This window comes from Anguilla rostrata, chromosome 9, assembly GCF_018555375.3.
Source record: "Anguilla rostrata isolate EN2019 chromosome 9, ASM1855537v3, whole genome shotgun sequence".
NCBI classification, from domain to species: Eukaryota; Metazoa; Chordata; class Actinopteri; order Anguilliformes; family Anguillidae; genus Anguilla; species Anguilla rostrata.
The window spans coordinates 37218819-37231470 of record NC_057941.1 but is presented as its reverse complement, the minus strand read 5'-3'; the positions used below and the strand labels follow the sequence as shown (position 1 = coordinate 37231470).

General features: G+C 37.7%; 1 protein-coding gene across 4 annotated transcripts in view; it reads left to right on the top strand.

Moving 5' to 3' along the window:
- Positions 1 to 12365, top strand: part of rtn2b (reticulon 2b) — a 138454-nt gene extending 126089 nt beyond the window's left edge. For all 4 annotated transcript variants that reach the window (XM_064352051.1, XM_064352052.1, XM_064352050.1 and 1 more), the window contains one exon: positions 11506 to 12365. In XM_064352051.1, coding sequence (XP_064208121.1) covers positions 11506 to 11596 — 91 coding nt within the window. In that variant the 3' untranslated portion in view covers positions 11597 to 12365. The remainder of the gene's footprint in view (positions 1 to 11505) is intronic.
- Positions 12366 to 12652: the final 287 nt, after the last annotated feature.

The window sequence follows — 12652 nt, the reverse complement described above, 5'->3', positions numbered from 1 at the left end:
CAGTTTAAGGTTTTACATCGTCTTCACTGGTCTAAAGTAAAGCTAGCTAAATTCACGCCTAGTGTTAATCCTATGTGTGATCGATGCAGGCAAGCACCAGCCACCCTTTCACACGTTTTGGTTTTGTCCAAAACTAAATAGTTTCTGGCAATCAATATTTAAAACCTTTTCAGATGTTTTGGAAATATCCATAGAGCCTTCTGCTACTACTGCAGTATTTGGAGTCGCTCCACAAGATATACATCTTAGTCGCCAGGCAAAAAATATGATAGCTTTTGCATCTCTTTTAGCTAGACGACTCATACTGCTTAAATGGAAGAACAAATTTCCTCCAACCTTTAAGCTATGGATCAAAGACCTTATACATCATTTGACACTGGAGAAAATTCGCTATTCTACAAGAGGCTGTGCTCAGAAATGTTATGCTATATGGCAACCATGTTTAACCCATATAGAAAAAATGGGCACCACTGATATTGCAGATTCGTACTACTGACCCCATATTATATATAGTTAACTTATTTATTTATAACTTTTAAATTTTATTTTATATTTTTGTATGTGTTTTTTTTCTCTTTCTTACTACTTATACATTTTCATTTATTTCCATTGTTATTATATTTTTAATTTTATTTATTTTATTATTTGTGTTTCACCTACAATTTCACATTGAATCTATTTATATGTTTATGTAATTATTTATAAAATCGATTCTGCTTGATTACTGAACAGTACAATAATACTATAATAGGGAAACATGGGGGGGGGGGGGGTTATTATGTTTATCCAAATGTATCGGTGATTTATTGTAGTTTGTATGATTCTGAATACCAATAAAAAGACTTTGAGCAAATTAATTTTTACCCAGAAACCTTGGCTCATGCCAAACAAAGCATATATTCTAAATTTAATTTGTGCCAGCCAAAATTTTCTGCCATTTTGCATTTTTTGCTAAACCTAATTTTGCGAACTAGTCTGGGGCTGTTTAGGCTGTCATTACCAAAATTAGGCTAGAGAGATTCTCTAGAGTATGAAATGTAACAATTATCAAAAAATGTTAACATTTCAAAACAATATGGCCACTACAAGTAAATATATTGTTGTTGGTGTGGTCATTTGTCTGACTACAGATTATATTTGCACCAATAAACCATAATGCCCATCATATTGAATTGGTAATTTGGTTTGTGATTATTAATCTGGCTGCAGTTTTGCAATGTAACAGGATCATTGTTTCCAAATTCTACCCTTTTTGCTTGGACCCCATGTATCTCTGCTTCTAGCTATATTTAGGAGCCAAGCACCAAAGGTGTAAAGGCACTTATTTTAATTGTGAGAACTTTTCATTATTATTATTAGAGGGCCAAGCACTGAAGGTGCAGAGGTACCCTATTGCTATAGTTAGTTTTATTATTTTTCTGCCATGGAAGTCTATGGCAGCCCCTATAACCGACTGGTCGATTTTTACAAAACTTTGCAGAATGGTAGAGGATCATGCCAACAGGCCATGAAACAAATTTAACATTGCTTAGCCAAAGGGGGGCGCTATAGCAAGCGATTGAAATAGCAAACTTTGAACAGGCATATCTCATGCCCCGTTTGACCTAGAATTATGAAATTTTGCACACATATGCCACTCCTCATGAGGAACAAATTTGCCTCGAGGACCCGTCACTTCCGGTTACTTAGATTTTCCGCCATTTTGAATTTTATGCAAAACTATAAACAGTTGAACTCCTCCTAGGATTTTTCACTGATCTGCACGAAACTTGGTATACATAATCTATGAAGCAATGTCTACTAATTAACATATCGGATTTTTGGAAAGTTAAAAAACAATGCCACTATGAGCCAATGAATATTGCAGACGGCATTGGCTTTTCACATAAAGGTGTATAACTTCTAAAAGGTTTGACCTAACAACACAAAACTTCGTAGGCATATCAGCACACATAAGCGGAGGCTAACCCTCCAAATGGACAGGGAGCAAATATGAAGCCGATTGACCATAAGGTGGTGCTATCATGAGCTAATAGGTGTGGTTTTTGGACAAATTTGAACAAGCATATCTCCTGCCCCATTTGAGCAACAGTCATGATATTTTGGACATATGCGTAACTCGTCTAGCGTAACACATTTCCCACAAGGACCCATAAGCTCCGCCCATTAGATCTTATGCAAATTAGACTTTTTTGAAAAATGCTTCAAATGCTACTAATCCTGTATGATTTGATAACACTATGTAACCGCCCGTTTTGGTGTCACAAAACTTTGCATAATGATTGACGGTGACTCCAAGGTTACTCTGAGTGACCACATGGTAGCTCAAATGTTGCAATGGCGTGTTGTGCTTGCTGCTTGGCCCCCGTAATCACTGCTTGCAGCTATATTTGTTATTATTATTATTATTATTATTATTATTTTGTGTGTTGATAGATGACCAAGCAAGGTATCCAGACATCAAGTTTTGTATCAGTTCATTCACCCCCCTAGCACCACCACCGAGTGAAATTTGACATTAGATGTTGTTTGTTTTCTACTGTTTTGCCTAGTGTGATGATTCTTTTTTCTCCATATTAGGTTTCTAAATTCTACATTTAGAATTTTTTGAAAAACATTTTAAATGTCTTCTCCTACATCTTTGAATGGATCACCACATTTGGTGAATTTGGCATGAATTGTCTCAACAGTACTATGACCATAAGGTAGAGCACATATTTATTTAAAATGTAAAATCACTGTTACATTGCAGACATTTTTTTTGTTGCCATTTTTCTCCCATTTTCTCCCCAATTTAGTTGTTATACTGATTCCCCGTGTGGTCCATCCACATTCCTGGTCGATGCACTGTCGGTCTGGAGAGGGTGTAGACTGCCACATGCCTCCTCCGATACATGTGGAGTCGCCAGCCGAGGAGTTTCACTGGGAGAGCATAACGCGCACGGAGGTTCACGCTATCTCCCCCAGATCCCCTCCACGCTGGACAGGCGCCCCAACCAACCAGTAGGAGTCGCTAATGCAGCGATCAGGACTCATACCCTCATTGGCTTCCCACCCGCGAACACTGCCAATTGTGTTCGTAGGAACGTCTGACCAACGTCTGACCAAGTACCGCTGCTGCTGATTGAACCCAGGTCTCTGCGGTGGTAGGCGAGTGCTCATACCTCTACACTACCCAGACGGCCACATTGCAGACATTTTAAACTTGTCATAGTCATAAATGTACTAATATGGAACATAATATGTCTCTTATGTCTCGCCACCAAGTTGGATTGCCACTGTTTTGGAAATGCTATTAGCAGTTTTCCTCTGCTCCTTGTTTTGACCTAATGAGTGAGATATATGAAACTTGGGACAGTCATAAAAGGTATGATTGTATGGCCACTGAGTAATTTTGTCAATAGTTGGCCACTTGCTGGTGTTATGGCTGTCATTTGAATTTCCAATAATCAAATAATGATGAGAAGAATGCTTTTCCAGACTAAATTAGTGGTCTGATTATCTACAGACTGGATAGTATCTATCATCGTATCAAGCCTAGTCTTGAAAAACCCCAAAAACTCTTTCTGCCTCTATTATGTGATCGGACAGGCTATTCCACACATTGACTACTCTGCGTGAAAAAAAAAATCTGAATCTAATGTCTGTACGGAATTTACCTTCTGCTCATTTCTATTTATGTCCCCTCATTCTACTAACAGAACTCAACCTGAAGAATCTCTTGTCGTTCACTTTGTTGATCTCCTTTATGAATTTAAAAGCCTCAAAAAGATCATCCCTGAGTCTCCTTTTACTAAGCTTAAAGAGATTAAGCATCTTAAGTCTATCCTCATATCTTTTATTTTTCATACCAGGAATCCATTTAGTTGCTGTTTTTCCAGCCTTTTCCAGAGCCTCTATATCTTTCTTGTAGTACAGTCCCCAGAACTGCACACAATACTCCAAGTGTGGTCTAACAAATGTATTGTATAAGATAAGTATAACTTCCTTGGATTTATACTCAATACTTTGGGTATATATCCCAGCATCCTGTTGGCCTTTATTCCTGCTATAGCACAGTGCCTAGAACCAGAAAGGCTTTGATCAACTATTACTCCCAAGTCTTTTTCAAAGTGAGCACATTCCAATTTTGTTCCTCCCATAAAGTAATCCTGCCTAATGTTTTTATTTCCCACATGCAGAACGTTACATTTGGCTATATGAAATTTCATTTGCCAGGTTTTTGCCCAGTTCTGGATTTGATTTAAATCTTCTTGGGTTACTGAAGTAGCTTCCAAACTATTAGCTGGGCCTCCCGGTTTTGTATCATCTGCAAATTTGACTAATGTACTAATGTCCCTGTCAAGGTCATTGATATAAATGAGAAAGAGCAGTGGTCCCAGCACCGATCCTTGTGGGACTCCACTTCCAACAGCTCCCTGCTCAGATAATATCCCTCCTACTACTACTCTTTGTGTTCTATCTTGTAGCCAGCTCCGAATCTACTCTGAAATATGTCCTCTAATTCCTACTGACTTCATTTTTCTAACAAGTTTCATGTGGTACCTTATCAAATACCTTTTGGGAATCTAAGCAGATAATATCATAACCCTTGTTATACTCAAAACACTTAGTAGCTTCTTCAAAAAATACCAGAAGGTTTGTTAGACATGACCTTACGAAAAACATGCTGGCTATCTAGGATGTTGCTATTTTCAAGAAATACTTCCAACTTGTCTCCAATAATAGATTCCAGTATTTTACATGTGATGCAATTTAAACTTACAGACCTGTAGTTTCCTGGATCAGTACGGTCCCCTTTCTTATATACGTATTTGTATTATATTACCTAGCTTCCAGTCCTCAGGTATTTCTCCAGTTTCTAAGGACTGTCTAAACCTATCTGCCAGTGGTTTAAAAATGATCTCAGCTTTGAGTACTCTTGTGTATATGCCATTAGGACCTGCTGCCTTGTTTGTCTTTAGTTTAAGTAATTCACCCAGTACTTCTTTATCCTCTATTTCAATATCTGATAAGACATTCTGAGTACTGAATATGCCTTCCCGTCTATGAGGCCCTGTTCAGACCTGTACTTTGTGTCTAGATATATCCAGATTGTGTCTAAATTCAGTCGAGATGAATGTCAGTTCACACGGCATCAGAATGCGTCTCCACATGCGTCTCGAGCGACCACTTGTGCTCGGATCTTACTTCCCCGCTCAATATGCAACTAAACACGCACATCATTTCCGTTTGCAAAGACCAAATGCGTTGTTGTTTTTAACCGGCGGGAGGCAGCAATGCACTACCTGTGCCTAGTCTGCCAGAAATTAAAAGAAAAAGAAGAAGAAGTTTGCAAATACTTTGGCGCATGGGAAAAATCAAAACAAAAACAGACTGGGTCTATTCCTTGGCGTGTTCAAGGCAAACCAAATCGCCCAAGATGTTTGACGCACTCGTAATATGTCTCTATGCGCTTTTCGAAAAAAAAATTTCCGAAAAATGTTGTGGACAAAGCCAGCTTGCACGATTTGAACCAACCAAAATGATAGTTCTATCCGCTTCTGTTTTGCTACAGAAAACAATGTGACATATGACTTAGCTATGCCCAGAAGTCCTCAATAATAATAGTATTTTCCAAGAAATTATGAAAAAGCGTTGACAACGATTCTTTAGGTGCCTTTATGTGCTTTTACTGTTACCACAGAGTGAATGCGTAAATGAATGCAATGATAAGAACATTTTCGGTTATGCTGACCTATAAAACGCTATTCCAAAAGCAAAATTAGACATGTTAAACATCGTTAGAAAGCTTATACTCTCACCTACTGAATAAATTAATTGTCAATCAAGCCAGACTGTACTAAAAAGGGTGACAACGCCATAAACAACACGTGTGGTATTACGCACAGCTGTTTTGGAAGGTACCCAGGCATCACAAATGCCTGTATATTTCACAAACGGATTGTCCAAGACTGCGTTTCCCAGAGTCTCCTTAGTGCTACGTGCATCGTAAGGTATACCTTAAGGTCTTCCTTTAGGTCTCAAGCTGTTTCCCAGCGCCTCCTTTAAAAGGGTGGCCTGAGGCACTCGTAAGCTGTCCCTTAGCGATGCGCTCCGCTCATCCTGTCACAGTTTTAGCCTTATTATGCCAACATTTTGCTTTTCAAATCGACAGTTGTACTACAGTGCGCATATAGTAGCACATCTGCTTGCGAAAATTACATAATTAATTTTCGTAAAGTTAATATTAAACTATCCAATCAACCTTTCTGTGCATAGTACGTCATGAGAATGTTTCACCTGCCTATTCCCATCACGATGGTAATTAAGGCCTATCCATAATACTAATCCAATTTGTGAAAAAAAAAGTTTTTTTACTTTATACGTAGTGGAGCTAACTGAGGATATGGCTTTTCTGACTGCATATGCTGTAGAAATTAGTTTGTTTGTGTGTGAGTCAATGATCACTCTGACTTGGAACAAACCGCCGGTTTATTAACCCTCTGGGGTCGAGAGCTCTGCCGGCAGAGCTGGACAAGATGAAATTTACTTTCGTTTCTATTTGGATGATTAACTTCACGTGCTGTTATCATACACACGCAACAAAAACATTGACAGAAGCCTTAGAATCGCGACTTTCCAATGCGCCCATTGGCAAATAATATGAATTGTTTTAAATGTTATAAATTTGATTAATTAGATCATGTATGCTTCGTTAAACTTTACTCATTACTATGTGAATTTCACTCAGCAGGAAGTCCGCCCAAATCGCATTCACATGTTAACAACATTATAATTACTCTCCATAGAAGGAGACTAAAGGAGATCCATGTGAGAAATGCCAAGTCTGCGAAAGCGGGATAGAATGTCAAAGTGTCACCTAATTCACTTCTTTTGAGGTGAACATTTCGTTTAATTTTGGAAAATGGTCCGTCCGGAAGCCGACACTGATGAACAGCGGTGTCATTTCGAACAGCAAACTGATCCAGCTGAGGATTAACTTCATGCGTAAGTATATTTTTTATGATCATATTGGTAAATATGTGTACTGTATTGCAACGTATCTGTGTGTTTGTAGGAATATCCAGCAATATGCGCGTTTGTAAATTCCCACACTACGAACGATTCGAACTATTGCATCTCAAAATTATAGGCTAGGCTCTCTGCGTCTGGTTGTGTTAGAAGTATCAGGTAGACTATGTTTTTCGATCATATTGGTAATAAATAGCCCGTGGCGTGGCTAAGATTCTAATACTGATGTCCTCGAACAATCGATATTAGCATACTGTAAGTAAATTCGAGAAATAGCAATATAATAACCACTTAGCTAAACAGACCTAGCCTACTTCAGATTGAGGCATTGTTATTGATGAGTTGCGTGTAGTTGAGCAGGAATATCAATTTTAGTTGATTTAGTTTAGTTTTAGTTTATTTAGTTTGGCTAATGTTGTTTCGTTGATAGCTTGCATTATTTGTAAATGTGTGCTGTATTACATTCTCTGTGTGTTTGTAGGAATATTCACTAATATGCGCGCTTGTAAATTCCCACACTACAAATGATTCTAACCATTGCTTCTCAAAATTATAGGCTACCTCTCTGCGTCTGGTTGTGTTTGTTTGGTTTTGTTTTCATTAGTTAGTGGTTTGCCCCTTTTTTGTAAAGCACATTTAATTTTCACCTGTTGAAGGAAATGTGCTATATAAATAAAGTTTGATTTGATGTCACATTTTCTAACAATTTTGTTTTTATCATATTTACAGAGATGCTGATCAGGAAACACGGCCTAGTTCACCACTAGCTAAGAGGCCACGCAAGCGTTGCAAGAGTACACCAGTCTCATCTCATCTTCCATGCGTATAGTTTGCTTCAATAAAGGTTCTGAAAATCAAAAGATGTCTTTGTTTCTGTCTTCTAAATGGCTCACTGAGTCTTTGTCTTAGTGGTGGGGAGGCATGCGGCCAGGTGTGAATAGCCTACTTAGCTGGCAGGTCGTCCTACCCAATGCATATTCATTACAGAAAGGCCATTTGCCCTCCCATTCTCACCTGATGTTGAAAAATAGTAGTCACAACACTAACTTTTAGAAATGTATTTTATATTTCTCATTGGATTTGCTAAAATATTTTGTCATCTTTTGATACCCAAGACCTTGATGAACACATTTCAGTGACCAAAAGTCTTATTCACAATTGTTCAGTGTGCTTTATTACAACATTCCTGTGCATGTTCAAAACTACTGTTTACAGTTTGTGTTTTTAGAGCAGTTTACAATCCACACATGATTATGACCTACTTACTGCTGCCATATTATTGTAGCTGAGTCTGTGCTGAAAACAAAGATATGAAACACTTTGGAATCACTGTATATAAAGTTGATGAAATTTACACAAATGTCAGAGCATCGCACAATTACCAGTGTGCCTCATTTTACCCTTAGACCCCAGAGAGTTAAGAATATAAAACCCGTGTGAGCAAAGCTGACGTTGAGTGAGTCTACTTGCATGACCGAACTCGAGGGAACTGATTGGCCTAGCCATAAACACATACAGGTACGGTGGCTCATAATGAACAAACATAGCCAAATGAGCTACATCCCCTTCCTTTAGTTCGCACCTCCTATATATAACAAAATAGCACTGGGTAAATATCAACATTACCAAACATTTCTTTCTTACCATGTTGTTTTACGATTTTCGGTAAACAGCCCAATAATGATATTCTTGGTTAAACTTAAGATTATCCAACAGCAAATCAAGGTGGATGAAAATATCAATTTAACAGGTAGGCCTATTCATAAGGCATATCCGGTATAGAATTAATCATGGTCAATTTCCACAGACGCGCTTTTGCCTTTCATCTATGATCATTTTTGCACTGCAGAGAAAAGTCCGCGGGAATCAGTGGATATGCTGCTACAGTTGCCCCTATATTGTGTGACAAAAACAAATGAACATTGGACCTTTGTTTCAATAAGAACAAAATGATTCACCCATAAGTAGCCTATATCCTTTTTCCTGGGCTTCCAATAAGTCTGAGACTATAGCTTATATGTCCCGATTGATGCTCTTTATTTTATCTTTTGTAGCCTATATGTAGGCTACGTATTTATTGAAACTATCACAAGGTCTCGTCTTGACTCTTAAAGAGATTAGCAGATGATCTTTAGTAGGCATAGCTTCCTCTTCTGCAATATTAGATTTATGTAAAATGATTATGTCAACACTTGTTATATTAAAATGTCATTCATAAGCCTTTACAAGTGAGACAAGTGATTCGCTTGGCATCGATTGATAAACTTTTCAGCAGCACAGTGAAGGCCAGCTCCAACTTACGACGTACCTTTGGAAGTGTCCCTTAAGGGAACTGTTAAGGTATAGTCTGGGAAACACTCGTAAAAAAGCGGTTTCCCTTTTAAAGGTATACCTTAGAAACTTTCGTAAAACATTAAGGTACATCGAAACTGGGAAACGCAACCCAAGACAATATATGACCGCTCAGTCTCAAAATGCTATGCATAAAACCAATGTTAAGGTTGTATATTTATTCAATATTTGGTCCCAGATATTGACTGTAGAATGACATGGTATCATTTTTTTAAAACTTTGTCTCGTTTATTTTGTTATTCAGTGTGGCTTCTTCTTCTTGTTTCACACTTTTTGATGTCAGTTGACTAGGCGGTCCTTCAATGTGGCCCAGGACGCATTCGTGTACACACTGCTAAAAGAATGTGGCCATATGCGACCCACACCACCTTCGAATGTGGTCTGAGTGATCCAATCTCAATGCGTCCTAAATGCCTCTTACGTGCATTCACACCTGTAGTTAGAGCTGTCTACTTGTGATCGGATCACCCAAGATGCATTTTAATGCCAGGTCTGAACAGGGCCTGAGTAACCTCTTCTCTAGTAAAACTCTCAACAAAATAACTATTTAATGCATCAGCAATATCTTTATTCTTAGAGAGCAATGCTCCTTCTTCATTCCTGATGTACCTGATATCCTCTTTGACTATCCTTTTCCTACTATCATATTGAAAGAAAATTTTTGCATCTTGGGCCTAAAGAGCCTCTTGGCTTCCCATAGTTCTTTTTTAACCTTACCACATATATTACAATATTCAGCCTTATTACTCTCAGTGCTGTCATTTTAATATATCTTATACAATGTATTTATTTATTTATTTACTTATTTATTTATTTAATCATTTTAATCATTTTATTCTGGCCGCAGAGGAGCCCTTGTTAATTTTCCATAATACATCAATGCTACAAATTCTGTTTGGATCATTACATAGCACCAGATACAGAATTGATTTCCCTCTTGTAGGTTAATTTACATACTGTGCCAAAAGAGGTCGTTTATAACATCTAAAAATTCTTCCTCACCTTTTCCTTGTCCTGTCATCAATTCCCAATTAATAACATACTACTTAAAAATATTTGAAATCATCTCTAATAATAGTCTCACATTCATGACAAGCTTGTTTTATGTTTCCACATAGCATTGAGTGCACACTACTGTCTGAAAATGGCGGCTGGGAACACACGCCTACTGTATGGCTCTTTTTATGATCCCCTATGAGCTTTATCCAGATATTATCACTAGGCATGAGCTGGCCAATTTATGGAATTTTTTGGACATTCAAATTTACATAGAGAGCTACTCCCACTCTTACTGGATCTATCCTTCCTAATGAGTTTGTACCCCCCCCCCCATTCTTCTCCCCAAGCCAAGTCTCTGTAATCCCAACTATGGCATAGCCCCCACTATTCATAGCAGCTTCAAGTTCCAAAAATGTATTTTTTTAATACTTTTCTAGCATTTAAACAAAGAAATTTCAGATTATTAATTCTACACATCCTCTCCTGTTCCCTTACCCCCCGCTGTCCCAAAGTTTCTACAACTTTGCTTTCAAAAAACTTAATTAGGATTCACACTATTATAGGAAGCCCTGACAGCTTCCATCCAGGTTGTCCCTACCATGATCACTCTGACTTACCAGTCCCCCATGTCTCCAGTTTAAATAATCGTTAAGCATATGCTGGCCCAGTGCAGCAGTACACCTCCAGTTCAGGTGCAACCCGTTATGCTTGTACAGGTCACCTCTGTCCCAGAAGGAGTTCCAGTGCCCCATAAACATGTACCCCTCTTTCCTACACCAGGTTTGTGGATCACCACAAAATTTGGAAACCATAATCTTGAGAGTACCATGACCAAAACTTATGAAAAAGATAGTTGCTAGGTCAAACAATAGGGCTGCTGTAAACAAACTAATTTGAAGGTCAAGGTGCCAAGTAAGAAGTGAGCCATATCACTGCATTGCTTTGTTGTTTTGATGTCAAACTTGGACCCTTTAAATACTTAATTTATATGCTAATAAAATGTTAAAACACCTGCAGGTCTGTAAGAGTTTGCAACATAACAACAAAAAGAAAATAACCAACATAACTTACCAAATGAAAATCATTGTGAAAAGATTTGTTCTGCATATTCCATCTTCTTTTTTTCTGTTTCTTCCTCAGAATTTGCTATTTGGTTCAAAGGACCAAATCTCCTCCTGTGCCAGCTCCCACATCTACTCCAGGATCCAAAACGAAAGCCAAGACAAAATAGATAAGAGAAGAAGAATGGGTGGAGGAATGTTATGTAAAGGTTTTAAGAGCTAGAGTAAAAAGTGTTGCATGTAAAATTCTCTTAGTTGCTTAGTAAGGTTAGTTTGTTGTATACCATTACCAGTCTGAAATCTCCAAGGGGACTGGTAAAGCTCCTGAATTAACTGTCCTCTGTTTCTTAGCTACAGATGGTTGGGATTGGTGTTTCTGGTGTTATTTTACAGTACAGAACCACATTATTGTATTTCACCATGCCCCATAATTAATTTATATAAGTAAAGTCAAACTGGAGTGATTCAGCTCCATTTAATGTTAAAAACACAGAGCTGAGTATCTGGTTTGTTGTGTAAAATCTGTCACAACGTTCGTGCTGGTAATGATCCTGCCTTGTTTTGCTGTTGTGCTTTTTATTTTCAATCCAGACAAAATGTATTCAGGTACAATTTAATATGGTATAATATTTATAAATATATGTAGGGCTGATACCCCTATATGATGATACCTTTCAAAATATCTTGCTCTTAATTAAGCAATTAATTGCCCCTTGACTCAATGGAGGGGACTTTTACTGTACTGGTGCTTCAAGCTGTATCAACCCAATAAACCCTGATGGAATAGATGAGTCAAAAAGCAGCGGTCCCATTCAAATGTTGCGACTTGCATGATTGAGATTGAATAGTTGAATTATGTACACAAAAACATTTGTTTCCCTCGTAATAAATGTTAAATTATTGGATAAAATAAAATACAAAAGTGCCATTGTAATGTAACCTGTTGCTTTGGTGCTTTTTAACCTACAGTATTTTTCTACATAAAATAATTTTTTTTCAATTTACATTACATTACATTCATTTGGCAGATGCTTTTATCCAAAGCGACGTACAAGAAGTGCATTTTCATGATCGTAGACAACTGCTGAACACTGGTTCAGTAAGGTACAATTACTTATTTTGTACAGCTATTTCTAACCGAGAACAATGAACACTATCCAGGTCTAACATCTGCAAAGCCAAACTAGGCAGAAGAATAAGCTACAGTATTAGGACAAATACAATTT